The 16,579-nt window shown below is 38.0% G+C and overlaps 1 protein-coding gene across 2 annotated transcripts in view; it reads left to right on the forward strand.

Moving 5' to 3' along the window:
- EPC2 (enhancer of polycomb homolog 2) overlaps window positions 1-16,579 on the forward strand; it is a 50,441-nt gene that overhangs the window by 24,772 nt on the left and 9,090 nt on the right. For both annotated transcript variants that reach the window (XM_081006620.1, XM_081006621.1), the window contains exons 2-10: window positions 3,204-3,363; window positions 5,411-5,556; window positions 10,348-10,554; window positions 11,747-11,895; window positions 12,200-12,332; window positions 13,417-13,608; window positions 14,096-14,185; window positions 15,563-15,708; window positions 15,821-16,164. In XM_081006620.1, coding sequence (XP_080862746.1) covers window positions 3,204-3,363; window positions 5,411-5,556; window positions 10,348-10,554; window positions 11,747-11,895; window positions 12,200-12,332; window positions 13,417-13,608; window positions 14,096-14,185; window positions 15,563-15,708; window positions 15,821-16,164 — 1,567 coding nt within the window. The remainder of the gene's footprint in view (window positions 1-3,203; window positions 3,364-5,410; window positions 5,557-10,347; window positions 10,555-11,746; window positions 11,896-12,199; window positions 12,333-13,416; window positions 13,609-14,095; window positions 14,186-15,562; window positions 15,709-15,820; window positions 16,165-16,579) is intronic.

A 16,579-nucleotide genomic window follows, 5' to 3' on the forward strand; every position in this document is an offset into this window, starting at 1 on the left:
TCCTTTCCCCATGGCAGGGGAAATAATTTAGCATTTTGCTTATAACAAATTCCATGTTTGTGGTTTAACACTTAAAACAGAGTAGACCTATTCTGGGTTTTTTATTCCCTCCTATATATTCCCAGTGGTCCTAGCTGGGAGATAGAGTTCTAGCCTGAAGGGGAGGCGTGTTCTAGGCACTTGTGGCAAGGTCCTGTACCACCACTTCCACATTAAGGTTCAGTAAGTAAAGAAAAGAAGAGGTCAGGTTTCATTAAGGAAAGGTGAGACATAGCAGCGGATAGGTCATGATTATTAAAAAAGTCAGGCAAGCTGCAGCCAAGGCCAAAAGGTGAAGAAGCAAAATGGGTAGCACCCTGGATAGCTCCAAGTTGAGCCAACGCTGGAAGGCAAACTTGAATGTTATTCAGACAACCGGCAAACCCTGGCTGAGCCTTAAGTAATACTGTACATCTAGGCCAACCCCTGATTAGTAGAGCCTTTTGCCTTAAAGGTGTCAAACCTGCTTTAGGAGCTACTGACTGGTGGTTTGAGGGAGGCACAGGCTCAGGTTCTATGATTGCCTCTGAGGTGGAATCTAAGAAGGGCAGTATATGCTCATCAATTTCTAACCTTATTACACTTTATAAATTAGTCTCTTAATAGGCATAAGATAAGTTGCATGTAAATTTGTGTCATTGTAAATGGTGTGTAATTTCTTACTCATGTGCATCTTTCTTCCTTTCTTATTTAATTATTTATAGTATTTATATCCCACCCTTCAGCCAAAAAGCCTCCTAGAGTGGCTTATGTAAAATCAGTTAAAACAAGATAGTCCCTGCCTGTAAGCCTGCAGTTGCAAAACATGACACACAAGAAAAAAGGGCCAGGGTAGGAAGAAGAAAGTAAACTTAGCCACCAGTTGTAAAGCATTATAATACTAATAAGCTGAATAATAATAATAATAATCTGAAACGAGTTCAGGAGAGTCTTGCTTCTCTCTTTCCCATTGAATTGTCTTTTGAGTTTCTCATGACAAATTACAAATTTGACTGATAAGAGAGTTAACAGTGTGCAGTATATAGAATGGAGTACCCATAGGAGGGCACAGCTGACCACAGAAGTGAAGAGGAGCACTCCACTCTGAAACATTTTGTTGAAAGTTCTGCTTGTTCTATTATGCAGTTAGCCTCTGAGTATCCATGTTTTGCAAAGGTTGCTTTTGTATGATGAGATATCATTCATAAGAGTTTTATTCAGAGCATAATAGAACAAACTGATTTGAAATTGAATGTTATTTTCAGGAATAGATAGGACATGTAATTAATGTGTGAGCTTCAGATATCACCACCCTGGGGGCCTGGAGCTGAAGGGCAGCCTCTAAATCTACTATGTCGATACAATAAATAAATGCATGTTAATTGGGGAGTAATGGTTTTCAGAACTGGAAAGCATTTCTTTCTTACACTTTCGTATAGTGGCTGTATTTCATTCTGCCATTTTAAACTTAAAATGCAAACATTAAACTTTCAGTTTCAGAAATTTGCCCCTTGAAACTAAACATAGTACTGTATTAACAATTCCTTGTTTTAACAGTTTGGGAAGTGAGGGTTGACTAAAAGCAAAAGTTTTTGAATTCCTCCTTAGCTGAGTGGGAGGTGAGCACATGTATTCAGACAGAGGTTATGAGCCTTCACATCACACTTACCACGGTCTGAACATGGCCAGTAGAAGGACGACACAAGCTTTTTCTTCCTTGAATTTATTTAATATTCTCATTTTTATAGAATGGCTTTAATTATTGATCAACTCTGCAAGCAGTGTGAGTTACATTTTTCCTCCAACCACTACAGTCATACCTCAGGTTAAATATGCTTCAGGTTGAGCGCTTTCGGGTTGCGCTCCGCGGTGACCTGGAAGTAACAGAACGTGTTACTTCTGGGTTTCACCACTCGCGGATGCGCAGACAGTCAAAATGACGTCACACGCATGCGCGAAAACGGCGAATCGCGACCCGTGTGGACACGGGTTACGTTCGCTTCAGGATGTGAACAGGGATCCGGAACGGATCCGTTTGTATCCAGAGGTACCACTGTAGTCTCATTCAGTATAAGGTAACTATGTTTCACACTAACCTAAGAGTCCACTTAAACATTCCTATAAGAAACTGATTCCTGTCTTCGAAATTCCTTATCTGAAGTACAAGTGCTGTGTGTGGTACATGGTGATTAATGAAGATTTAAAAGAAATTATGGCAAATTTGGGATTGTCTTTTTGCAAAGGTGTTTATTATTTGAAGTATAAGAATTTAAGTGAAGAAGCAGGCAACACATATTCTGTTGGGGAAGATTCATTATTAATGTATTTAGTGCATTTTTGCTTTAAAATATTTGTGTACTGAAAAAAGAGAAAGATCTGATCCTCATTGTGGATTTAAAAAACTTAATCTTGTTGCTTAGGAGTCTTCATGGCAGGGTAATCCTAATTCTGCCCCAGGATCTCTCATGGGGTGGAGCCACTATCCCAGGGCCCCTCTCTAACAAATGGGTTGGTTTAGGATCCAGCAGTTCCTTTGCTGACCCTGTTTTTGAGGCATTGCATGGTACAAGCTTTTTAATTTAATCAACTTGCAATCTATGTCTGCATTCATCGTTTTCAGTTGTGTTGTGGAAAGTGAGCAGGGGCTTTTGCCCTTTACATCTTTCACACATCTGGAAAGTACTTCATAAAATCTCTTCCCTTTGCCAGATATCTTCTCGTTACAGCTGCCTTGTTAAAAAAAATGCACAAAAGTAATTAACCCACTAATATGTTTACTAGTACTTATGCCCACACATACTTAAAGTATTTATGTGTGGTTTAATAGAAGAAGAAGAAAAATAGTTTCTATAAAGATTCCCTGCCTGCTTGCCTGCAGGGTATTCTTACTTGGCAGGGCAATGAGAGCAATCTTTCTCTAAAGTTTTGTTTTGTTTTTAATTGTAACCTGTGGGTTCATTGAAGAAGGATGAATGAGACATTCCCTTGAAAATATATAATAGTTTAATAAAAATATTTTTCTCATTTTAAGGAGAAGCATTATTGTCTATCTGACCTATTGAAATATTCCGAAATATTTTCCAAATTTCCAATTTTTTTTATTTCCAGTATGATAAGGCAGGATATTGTGCTAGTTGTTTTTCTATAGTGCAGTAGTGACATCTAAACTACTACTTTCTTTTTAGGAACACCATTTGCAACGAGCTATCTCAGCACAGCAAGTCTTCAGAGAAAAGAAAGAGAACATGGTTATTCCAGTTCCCGAAGCAGAAAGTAATGTCAACTATTACAATCGTCTATACAAAGGAGAGTTTAAACAGCCAAAACAGTTCATTCATATCCAACGTAAGTTCATTGTTACTTTTTTCCCCTTTTGCATTAAATGTCAAAGCTAGAGTGGCTGCTGACAAAAGATGTCCACTAGTACTTTCAAGTTGAAGAAGTAATGTAATTTCCTCAATCTCTGAGAAAAGTAGGAAGGCCTTTTGGGAACTAGCCATTCTTCTATATTAGTTTTGTGGATGAGATTCCAGATTATCTTGCATATAATTCACATTGACAGAAACAATTCGGCTTCTTATTATTGATGAGGACAGAAATAGTAAAATATACTGGAAGGTGCAAAACCATTTTCTGTAGTTCAGAATTATGGCTTTATCCAAACAAATACACAATAGCATGTGTCTAAGTCATTCATAGAGATCCTGCTTTGGGGTCTTCAATGATGTGAGGCAGGTGTGGACCAAGAATAGGGCATTTTTAATTCTGGCACCTTGGCTCTGGCGTTTCTCCAGATCTTTTAGCTTCAGCTTGCTGGCCACGCATTTGGGAGCCTTGAATCCAGTATTTCACCCTTAGTGGGAACAAAGGGTTATATGGATCCAGTCATTTGCCAGGTATTGTGTTCGGGATTAGAACAATCCATTCAGTATAGGCTTTACCATGGCATCTCTCACTGACAGATGTAGGGGATGAACAGAATGACAGTTTTCATTATGCCCTTCTTTGAATTTCTTGGGGGAGTGGTGCTGTTGTTTGGTGCTGATTATGGAAGGCAATTAGGTTTGTAGGCTTCTATTTATTATATCAAGCTTTTCTAGACAAAGTATTTTTTTAAAAAAGATTTCAATGCATGTTTCAAATCTCACTTCTTCCCCACGGAACACTTTTTATTGAATATGGCGCTTTAAAAATATTTGTGCCCAGAAATAAAAATTATTTCACCAAGGAAGAGCTGGTGCTTGAAATGTGCATCAGGATCCCTTTATAACAGATGTGGGGAAGCTTTGGTCATTGACCATGCTTGCTGGGGCTGATGGGAGTTGTACTTCAAGAATATCTGGAAGGGAAAAGGTGCCCCACCCCCATTTATAACTGTTGTTTTGTGCAATTCTGGATTTTTATTTCTGTCTTAGATTGTGGATGAGCTTCTTGTTTGTTTCATGATCTTGAACTCTTATGGACAAGTTAAGTTTATGCCTAGTGTGAGAGGTTAGCATAATGCGAACTGTAGATGAAAACAGTTACTACTAGAGAAAGAAAAATAAATAAATATGAAGTTTACTTTCATAGAACTGGAATAATTTTGATTATTACCTTATTCAGTCTTCTGCAGTAGAAGGATGAAGTCAATAGGTAATAATCTAACCTCCTTTAAAAATAATCATGGAATAGGAAAATGAGATTTATTTATATCATCCAGCTGTTGTTGAGGTTATGAAAACCTTCCAAATGAGTAAATGCCAGTGTTTGAATGATAAGGGTGGCTGATTGTGAAAGCCCCTTCATTACTGCTTTAGAAGGTTTTTGGGGATCCTAATTTGATTAAAATTGAAGGCATCCAAGGATAGGGATTGTAGATTTCATAAGGGCTCCCTCCTTTTTTGTCATTGTAATTTGAGAACTGGTATTTGAAAAAAGTGTCCAGCTATCCTTTAAGACATTAAAGGGTATTAATTTCATTAAGATAGGGTGTCTTAACACATATTATGTGGTAGGATAGGAAAGCTGTCATCTTACATTAGGGGAAAGTTTTTCCAAGTTGTGCTCTGTTCTATGTTATTCTTTAACTCTTGTTAGTTTAGTAGCCCCCAAATAATTTTGCCTTTCTTTGTATTGTGCACAGTAGGTCACTACTTTGAGTCAGCTGGAGCCATATTTTCTGTGGGTATCTTTCAGCAGCACAGATGCTCTGTTCTCATGGTGTACTGATCCTGATCTTCTGTATTGTCTATGGTGGAAGAAAAAGTTTTCCAATAAACAAGTCCTGCCTTTTGAGAGCAGCTGTTGAACTAGTTGACATTTTATTCATTTCCAGCTGATTATTGTTAGTATGCATATGTCCATTTCACATGGTATTTTAAAGTATGTTTCTGTCCCCTTTTTATTTCAGCTTTCAATCTGGACAATGAGCAACCTGATTATGATATGGACTCAGAAGATGAGACATTATTAAATAGGCTCAATCGGAAGATGGAAATCAAACCACTGCAGTTTGAAATTATGATAGACAGGCTTGAGAAAGCTAGTTCTAATCAGGTATTACGGTTTCCAAAGCACTATTCATCTAAGATTTCACTAATAAAGTTGAATTTTGATAAGAGTTCCTTAATGTGAATGTCTTTATTTATTTTTACTATTTTTTTGTGGCTGGGGCAACCCAGTCAGATGGGTGGCATATAACCCAGTCAGATGGGTGGCATATAAATAAAATTATATATATATCTCATTATGAAAGCCTTAAGCTTTACTAGTCTATGGAGTTTTCCTTTATCTGTTACCAGTTCCTCTTCCTTGTTGGGAGGTTGTATTGAATGCCCATCTCAGCTGTGGGGGGATAAGGCCGTCTGTGCCTCTCATTTAATGTTGCATGAAGGGTCCTTATGGACAGTAGTTACATGGTTTGTGCATTGCTTGAGTCATACCTAGGTGCAAAATCCAGGAGGTGAGCAGAAAATTACTTTAGCTAGGATTTACTAATGCTGCTGTAGAAAGGACCACAGCATGCCTTTTGTCAAGCTAAAAGCTTTTCTCCAATTTAAAGAAAAACATGACACGTCAATTTACACAATAGACTATAAATCCTTAGTTTCATTATATTGTCAAAAAAGTATTCATTTTAAGTTTTCCAATTTTTTCTTACTGATATTTCTTTATTTAGAAATTTCACTTCCACCTTGTGATTTACAAAAATCTAAATCATAGTATCATAAACAATCATTCAGTTAAAATATTTTAAAAATACAATAGAGGCAGGTATTGTGCAAAGTTAAAGCATAACTTTTAAACAAAACATCAAGTACAAAGCAAGGCAAAGGCCTGCCGAAATGAAAATGTCTTTACCAACTGATGAAAGAAAAGAGAGGGGACTGTTATTCTTCACAGGGCAATATGTTCTACAGTGCTGATGCAAAATTTTGCTCAGTGCTCTGTTCCAACAATTTCAAGAAGCACAGCAGAGCTATAATATAGGTGGCATGAGGGTCACCTGAACCTCACAAAACCATATTCAAAGTTGAATTAAAGTTTTATCTATACTTTGAGGAATCATGCTATATTTGCGTATTCTTCTGCGGTTCCAACAATAGTTTTAGAAATGCTTAGTGAATGAGTGTAATAAAAATATTTTACATCTTCTTGAAGCACTAACTGCTATTCCGTCATATGAACCTTAACAGTTTAGACAAATGGTGTGGTTAGAGCCATCAAAAACCAGAGATTTTTGAAGCCATTCTATTCATAACCTGGAACTGCGAAATTTTCTTGGTTGTGTCATGTGAAGTGGAACCATGGTTCTCTAATGCCTTGGTACTCAAACATTTCGGTTCTCGAATGCCGTAAACCCGGAAGTAAGTGTTCCAGTTTCCGAACGTTTTTTAGAAGCTGGACGTCCAATGCGGCTGTTGGCTATAGTTTCTGGGGCGCCTGCAGCCAATGGGAGGTCACACCTTAGTTTTCGAACGTTTTGGAAGTCGAACAGACTTCCGGAACGAACCAAGGTTCCACTGTACTTCAATTGGCTGGTTAAATAGTACTTCATAGGACCTCTCATTATAGAGCAGACTCTGTCATAATTGATCCTAGGATCACATTTCTTCTGGAAGGGGGGACTTGACCATAGAAATCATATACTGTCATCTTCTAAAGTGTAAATAAGATAGCAACTAGTTTAAACTTCAGGTACTGTCCAAATAATGATAGTTAATTGATCATTGTTTTTGTGTGTGAAGAAAATAAGGCTGTTAAAGAGCATGGAATAACTTATAGATTTGTGCTGAATATTGGTTCATTTTGACACTTGTGTATTCTTTCAAACTGCCAAAAGTTCAGTCTTCCATTCTCAGGCACTGGATGGCATTAAACCTAATCCAGCAGAGCATGTGCAGGATCCCAGAATAAGCATTTGAACATGTGGAACTGGAAAGTTGCCCATGAAATACCGTATTTTTTCCGTGTATAAGACTAGGCTTTTTAACCAAAAAATTAGGTTTAGGTTCGTCTTATACATGGGTAGTGCTGAGGGGTGTTTTCTTAATTTGGAGTCCCCCAAAATAGGGGCTTCATATACACAGAAAAGTATGGTACGTTTCATATAGGAAATGTAGCTGATAGTAATAGTTTCTGTGTAGGTGCTATTAAATCATTATTGGCTGAAAAGCAACGTATTCCAACGAAGTAGTTAACTTCATTAAGTGATCAGTTTTCATTTCCAAGAAATAGTTGTTTGTGCAAACAAAGAACAATAGAGCTCAAATGTCTTGAGCTCAAATATATAGAACAAATGTGTAACTTGTGTCAAAAGTAGCTTTACATTTTCAGGCATATAAGCATAATGGAGAGGTTGTTCTGTTTAGTTGATGTCTGGGTATCCAGTTACTATTCTCAAAATCTCAAAAAGTGAAATAAAAGATTTTTATAAAATCCTTGATATGGTTATAATTAGCGTTGTTATCAGATGTGCCTGAAGCCAATGAACCTTGACAGAATTTAAGAACCAGTTCATCCTGCCACCCCATGAAAAGTTACTTGTAAAGTGTTGCAGCTGTGTATCTGTGTATGTGCCTGCGTATGCAACAGCTTTACAAACAAACTTACAGTAAACTCGAGCAATTTTTAATGTAAGGTAACTGCAAACCATGAGACTTAATTCCTGGTTCATATGACACAATAAGCCAACATTCATTGAAAATGAAACTAATCTCCACAGAAGTCCTCATTCCACTAAACAGAAAGAATAGAGGGAAGGGTGGAGTGGGCAAGCCATGCGTTAGCATTATTTGTGAACACAGCCAATATCTTAAAAAGCAGTGGTTCCCAATTAGCTAAGTACTATGGACCCCATGGGGACACGGGTGGCGCTGTGGGTTAAACCACAGAGCCTAGGACTTGCCGATCAGAAGGTCGGCAGTTTGAATCCCCACGATGGGGTGAGCTGCCGTTGCTCGGTCCCTGCTCCTGCCAACATAGCAGTTTGAAACCACGTCAAAGTGCAAGTAGATAAATAGGTACCACTCCGGCAGGAAGGTAAATGGCGTTTCTGTGTGCTGCTCTGGTTCGCCAGAAGTGGCTTAGTCATGCTGGCCACATGACCCAGAAGCTGCACGCCGGCTCCCTCGGCCAGTAAAGTGAGATGAGCGCCGCAACCCCAGAGTTGGTCACGAGTGGACCTAATGCTCAGGGGTCCCTTTACCTTTACCTTTACCTTATGGACCCCATGTTTTTCAAAAGCCAAGCCATGGATCCTCTACTTTTTTGGGGGGGGGATTATTTGGTAATTTTTGTTATGTGAATGGTGCTAAGGACCCCCTGAGTGAGTTACGCGAACCCCCAAGGGTCCATGGACCCCCAATTGGGAATCACTGTCTTAAGAGTGTTTTCAGAGGAGGAAACTTAACAAAAGTAGTCCCAGAATGTCAAACTCTTTTACTTTACCAAGCATATGTATTTCTGGAAACACCTGGGATTACAATGTGCAGCTCTTAGGAGCACTTAGGAATGTCTATAGTACATCACAGTGCATCGGAAATCAGTATTTTTTGGACCTATAGGGTAGCTTTTGTAAAGACTCAGAATTGCAGGGTAATGTGGTCTGTTGCATCATCCTGTTTCTCTAAAGTACTTGTTTCAATCCAGCAAAAGTTAGTTGCACTCAAGTCCCATTAAAGTCTGTGAGGCAAAGTAGTTACAGCTAACTTAAGCCCCATTAATTTTAATGGGAGATAAGTGTGACTACTTTTAGTTAGAATAGGGCCGCTGGGTGTTGATATCCTCATTTTGACTACGAGAGAAGGCTTTCTGAAAACTCTTGTTTCCTGCGGCTGTGAGCTGTTCTCATTCTTCTTTATGATAAAATATCCCTTTTACCCTAGTTCTTTAGTTTTATACCTCAATCCCACCAAAATCTAATTATTCCTATCCTTATAGTCATTATGTGGCAAGGAAAAAGGCTTAGCAGCCTAGATTCCACAGCACTAAAGTTCAATAATTTTATCTATGTAAAGATGAACTGACATTTTCCAGTTTGCTTTTCCTCCTTTAGTTGAATAAAAACTTGTTTTCATTGGGTACTCCTAAGGGCTGAGTGAATAAAATATGTAGATCTTTTTAAATACCTAATAGAACTCATTAGCTTATTTGTTTTGTTGCTTGGAATGGAGAGACCATTCACTCAGGGAGTGTAGGCAGAACTCAGACAATTCCAGTGTAGCTCAGGGGTGGTCCGGATCTGTATTCCCTGGAACAACTCCGTTCTTCAGAGAAATTGATAGGTTTGCCAGGGTCCAGATTATGGAAATGAGAAGAAGAGAAATTATAGATGTATTTTGACACAAGTGTAGGCATCATTTCAGCCCTTAACCGTTTAGCAAGAAATGCTTGTTGAGGTACGAAATATTCTGACTTCGATCAACCCAAATCACCTGAAGGAAGCTCCTAGTTTCTATTGCTGTATTGACAGTATGGAAATATAATGTGCACCTGCAGCCAAAATAACTGACTGCTGCTACAGAGGAAGTAAATGATACAGACGCTGCATTTCAGACACCGATGAATAATTAGTAGTATTAAAGAAGTATTTTGTCATAAAATGTCTGATGTCTAATTTTTGTGCGACAGGTCTTTTTTTTTTGAAGCTGTAAAGTCATACCACATTGCTCTCTTCACACCTTGCAGTACTAATTGTATGAAGAAACCAAAGTTCTGATAGCTAATACATTGTAGAGGATTGTGTGTTACATTTCCTCTTCAAAATTTTCATCCTGGATTATTGTTAAGAACAACTTTTAAAATAATTCCTTGTGTTACACAACAATGTTTTTATATCTTTTCCAGCTTGTAACACTTCAGGAAGCTAAGTTGCTGCTAAATGAGGATGATTACCTTATTAAGGCTGTCTATGACTACTGGGTAAGAAAACGTAAGAACTGCAGAGGGCCTTCCCTCATCCCCCAAATCAAGCAAGAAAAAAGAGATGGCTCCACCAACAATGATCCATACGTGGCTTTCCGGAGGAGAACAGAGAAAATGCAGACAAGAAAGGTAACTCTCTCAGTTCTGCAGTTTTCCAAACTGCTATTTTCCAAAGGTTAAATGTCACAAATTCTTCATCTTATTAAGGACAAAAGGTGAAAATGTTGCATTGTCTGCTAAAATCTGTTTACCTAACTCATAAGATGATAGTAAGGAAGTTTTTAAGTAATATTAGCTGGAATATTAATAAAATAAAGATCATGGGACTAACCACATTCTCATTCTAATTTTTGGAGTACTGTAGCTGCCATGAATTCAGTGTGCCTTCAAAGTGGATCCTAATTTCCAATTTTTGGTTCAAGACTTTAGCTTGCCTTCTCTTGTCACTTTCTGCAGTCCATTATTTAGTATGATTCAGTCTCATTTTCTTGGATTTCAGATGCCTGGGTCTCTATATCTTATTTCTGTTGTTTGTTTTTGCATTTTGGAAATAAATAAATATCCTATAGGCCAGTTGTAAATGTTTCCTTTTTAAGGAAGTACCTTGAGCAAATAGTGGCTTTTCAGTTTTAGATGACACTATTTAAGAGTCATCCTAATTTGGCTTCAAGCCAGTTCCAGCTTGGAACTGAAACTGCCTTAATTACCCTATGGGATGACATTTGCTGGAAGAAGGATGGAGAAGTGTGACCATGCTAATTTTCTTGGACCTTTCAGGGACATGGACTAGTGTCCTTTGAGATTTACTGGCTGAACTAGATATTGAGAACCACTGTGGTCAGGTGTTTCTGTTCCTGCTTGGCAGATTCCTTCCAGAAGGTGATGCTGGGGAACTGCTCTGTGCCATGGCAATTATATTATGGACTATCACTGTCTGTATCATTCCCTGTGCTATTTAACTTCTATATGATATTGCTAAGGAAAACCATTTGGAAATTTGGGCTGAGATGTCACCAGGGCATTGCTGACATTCGGCTTAATTCCTTTTCATCTAACTTGGGCAAGGCAGTAGAAGTCTTGAACCAAGTGCCTAAAGTCATGGACTCAATTCAGGCAAGGCATAGATTCTGTGGATGTTTCTGACTGGGGAGGTGAAGTTTACCTTGTTCTGGATGACTGTTGTGGAAGCAGAATGCTACCTGAAGATAATTTGGACCCAACCTTAAATGTCAGTGATTCAATATAAAGTGCAATTATTTAAACTCAGTACGACTACATTTTCCATACATGCTTTTTACTATTAATATTTTCCCCCCAACAGAACCGAAAGAATGATGAAGCCTCTTATGAGAAAATGCTGAAATTAAGAAGGGAGTTTAGTAGAGCCATAACAATTTTAGAGATGATTAAAAGACGAGAGAAAACAAAACGAGAGTTGTTACATTTGACATTGGAGGTTGTGGAGAAAAGGTAATTTTTTCATCCATTCTTGTTAAACAGGTTCTGCTTGAATTCCATAAAATAACATGTTTTAGTAGAAGTGCCGTGATTAGCAAATATAGTATGTTTGGTGGAATGTTTCACTTGGCACATGGGGTGTTCTGTCCTATATATCAAACATATCCTCCGTTCTGAGTTTGTAAATAGGAAGCAATGATGACATGCCTTGCAGGGTTCCTGTGACAATAAATAAAGACAAAATATTTTAAAGCACTTCACATATTTAAAGTAGTTCCTTAATGATTAGCAATAATTATTTTTCTTTTTTGTTAAGGTACCATTTGGGTGATTATGGAGGTGAAATACTTAACGAAGTCAAACTTAATACAACTGAAAAAGAGATGAACACCACTCCAGCAGCTCTTCATAATGGAAATCATCACAAGGTTCAAGAATGTAAAGCTAAGGTAAATGACTTGCGTCACCATTAATTTCACTGGATACATTGTCCTCTTTGTAATGTGGAAAGTGTGATGTATATGTAGTAATAATTATTTTCTATAATGTCAGAAAAAAGCAGAAATAAAAATCTATCTGAAGCTGTATGTACAGGTAGCAATACCTGATGTACACAGCCAGCTGTATATCTTTTTTTCATTTTAGCAGTTCAAAAATCAATAGCACAGGAGCTGAGAAGGTTTGCTGTGCTTCTTGGTTTATGCAACTAATTAGAAAGGGCTATATTTCTAGTTGTATATGAAGCCATTTGGTGGAGGCATTGCTGCATTTTAGAATGCTTTCAGGTTACAGAGGTCAAGAACATAAAAATTGCTTCTTCCCTTAGTCCTCCCTCTTACAAGAGATAATTGCAGATTAAAGTTTTTTGGCAGTTAACTTTAGCTAATTTATCCAGACACATTTTTTAAAAATTTGCTTCATATTAGAGAAATAATCTTCCAGTACTGTCTTCAAATCATTGTAATGGTAACAGTTGCAATTATTTCATAGAGACTCGTGCTCGCTGAGATTTTAGAATTGGCTTATTTGCAGTACATATATTTAGATGGTTCTTTTTAGAAAAGAACTAAACATTTTCAAATATTTTAAATCAAAAAGAACATATTTCATTAAAACATTTCTCTCTTGTATTTAACTTTGATGACATCTAGTGGTTATTACATTGTAGGCACCTATCACTGTTCAGTTTGGTTCATACTTGCCTTGTTCTCTGCTGCCACAAAGTAACAAACTTTGAGCAGGAAAAAGTGTGCAAGACATCAGCTTTTTAGAAAATTACTGAGTACTTTTAAAAGTTAATGCAGAACACAGTAAAGGATACTGGATATTATATGTGCAAGTTGTTGAATATTAAATTTTGTAAAAGAAATACTTGTTCAGAGTTATATAAACTTTATTCTTTAGGCAACCTGTTCATGAGCAAAGCTGAACCATAATGAGATTAGAAGGGTGGTGGTGGATATAGACTGTTTAATGAAATAAGAATAATTATTAACAAACGGGGGGTTGTCCAAAATTTATTGTATACAACAGCATGCTCACCACTCATCTCTAAAAGAGGAAGTGTCTGATGTTGTCCGTCAAAAGAAGAAGTATCCAAAGAAGCCTAAAACTGAGAGTGTAATAAATCCTCAGCAACCCACTACTGAGCCTTTGCCTGTGATCAGTAAAAGTGATATCAAACAGTATGACTTCCACAGTTCAGATGAAGATGAATTTCCACAGGTAATACATGTCAACTAAGTTATAGTGACAGAGAGAAAAGGAAAAAGTTGTGTAAAATAGAAATAATTGTCACTTTAATTTTTTTATTTTTATTTTTTTAATGTTGCCCTTTCACCATAGGTTTCTGTTGGAATGTCATGCCACAGGGACTGGGATCCAAAGGGCTGTTTAGGCTTCTACAAAGGGCTTAGATGAGCCTGGTGCCCTTTTTGTGTTTGGGCAGCTCGCATCTCCCAGGCTCTCGAGAACAGTTCTTAAACATAGTCTTTGTGGGATATGGGGGACTAATGGAGAAAAACAATTATACAGACCCTCAAGTTCACAAAACTTGCTTCACCGTTCCTTAGATGCTGGCTGATGAGAATTTATTTTATTTTATTAAGTTTCCAATAAATGAACTGCTAAAACTGAGCAAACGGAGTGCTTGTCAGTTATAATAAGTTGGCATAATAGCGTGTTTTTAAATCAAACTGCTTTGGCCCCCTAGGTACCCTCACCAGTGTCTGAGCCAGAAGAAGAAAATGATCCTGATGGAGCAAGTGCATTCAGAAGGAGGGCAGGATGCCAGTATTATGCTGTAAGGATTCTTGCTGCTGTTAAGACCTATCTAATTGATTAATGCAGAAGACAGATGTTTGGTTAAAAGGAACATACTTCAGCCTTCCTCTTTTTCCTCTCTCGTCCACCTTGGGTGTTTAAAAACAGACTTGATCTTCCTAAAATACTAAGCAATATCAGATTATGCCAGCTACAGTGTATGCCAGCTACAGTGACTGGTCAAGGCTGTCAAATGTACAGGAAGGGATATACCTTGAGAAAACTGGGGCACACATGGAACTGCTAGCTGCACTTGAACTATTTCAGTATGCTTGAAAGGGTAGGGCTGTCAAAAGAGGTGTGGCTGGTGGCTACTAACTAGAGGGCCCTTTCAGTGGTGACACTCCAGTTGTGGAATGCCTTTCCCAATGAGGCTCACTCAGTGCCTTTGTTACAGTCTTTGGTGCTTGGTGGAGGCCTTTTTCTTTTCCCAGGCTTTGCAGACTAAATCATAATACTTTTTTGATCCTTTGGTACAGTGGTACCTTGGGTTACAGATGCTTCAGGTTACAGACTCTGCTAACCCAGAAATAGTACCTCGGGTTAAGAACTTTGCTTCAGGATGAGAATAGAAATCGTGCGGCGGCAGCGGGAGGCCCCATTAGCTAAAGTGGTACCTCAGGTTAAGAACAGTTTCAGGTTAAGAATGGACCTCCAGGACAAATTAAGTTCTTAACCCGAGATACCACTGTACTGTCATTCTGTTGTTGGTTTTACTCTTTTATGCTTTTTTTGTTTTGATATTTCAGTTTTGGGATTTCATGTCCTATCTCTCTCTCTCTCTTTCTCTCTCTCTCTCTCTCTCTCTCTCCCCTCCCCCCCCCCCCGTGTGTGTGTGGAGAGAGAGTATTCACACTCACATATACATACACACACACTTAAACTGCAGGGGAAGGAGGTTGGGGCGTATGAGATTACAGTGAAGGGAGCTTGAAGGAATTAAAAAAAACCTAATAGTGTCAGGAATGCACTAGTTAAAGTATATGGGACTACATTCCATCGAAATATCTTACACAGTAGCTTGAACCCTGCAAATCTAATCCTGTTACTTGTACACCTAATGTTTATGTCTTCTTAGCAATTGTCTCACCCTTTCACTTACATTGTTGTTTGTTTATTCTATTCATATTTGTAAAAGTATTTATATACCATCCCTTCATCAGGGTAGTGTATAGCAATCTAAAAGCAATAAAAGTAATAGAGAGCAATAATTAAAATGAGAAAATTGTTTTATGAAAGTATTCTGCTTTTTGCAGCCAAAATAATATCAGGACCTTTACGTAAATAGTTCTATTCAAGTTTCATTTTCCCTTTCCCAAGAATGAAAGCAAAATTATTCTTGTCTTGTCTTCCGCAGGCTCATTTGGACCAAACTAATTATTCTCATGAGAATTCAGAACTGGCAGAATTGGATAAGCTAAGGTATAGGCATTGCCTTACAACACTTACTGTTCCAAGAAGATGTATAGGATTTGCAAGAAGACGAGTTGGCAGGGGTGGAAGGTAAGAGAATTGCTAATTTTGTTGGTAAAATAACATACTATTTTCTTCCCTTTTCATGGAAGCAAAACTCAAATGTATATTAATATTTTCTTTTCTTCTTCTTTTAAAACAGGGTGTTGATGGACCGGATATCCACAGAACATGATCCTGTCCTGAAACAGATTGACCCAGATATGCTAAACAGTTGCTCAAGCTCTTCCCAAAATGTAGACTTTTCTTCTAATTTTTCACGGACCAATGCTTCCAATAAACATTGTGAAAACAGACTTTCTCTTTCTGAAATACTAAGCAATATCAGATCGTGTCGACTGCAGTGTTTCCAACCACGGCTCCTAAACATACAGGACAGTGATAGCGAAGAATGTACCTCAAGGAAACCAGGGCAGGCTGTGAATAATAAAAGAGTTTCTGCGCCATCTGTAGCTTTATTGAACACCAGCAAGAATGGCATATCAGGTAGGCAGCGATTTGCAATGTTGAACTTTAAATGCATATTTATCACCTTGGACCTGGCTGAGGATTCTAGAAGAGAAAATAGTATGTGTATTGGGGGTGGAAAGAGAGAGATGTCATTGCAATAAAATAGAATCACAGTGTGTGTGCGTTACATACTTTTGTACAGATATTTTATTCCTTTGTACAGTGGATTTGTAAAGAGCCATGCGGGGCAATGAATGCTTTCCTGGACACCGCAAGTCTTACGTAGTTCAGCCATCTTGTCCCTGAGATTACACTCCCCACCCACATAGATCATTTACTAATATTTGGTGTCATGGATTTAAACAGAGGACTAACATATGACTTGATTATACTGCTAGCACTAAGGCTGCACACTTAGTCGTGAGTAAGCTTTGGTGACACGTATAAAAAA

This window comes from Podarcis pityusensis, assembly GCF_964106645.2.
Source record: "Podarcis pityusensis genome assembly, chromosome: 1".
Classification (NCBI taxonomy): Eukaryota; Metazoa; Chordata; class Lepidosauria; order Squamata; family Lacertidae; genus Podarcis; species Podarcis pityusensis.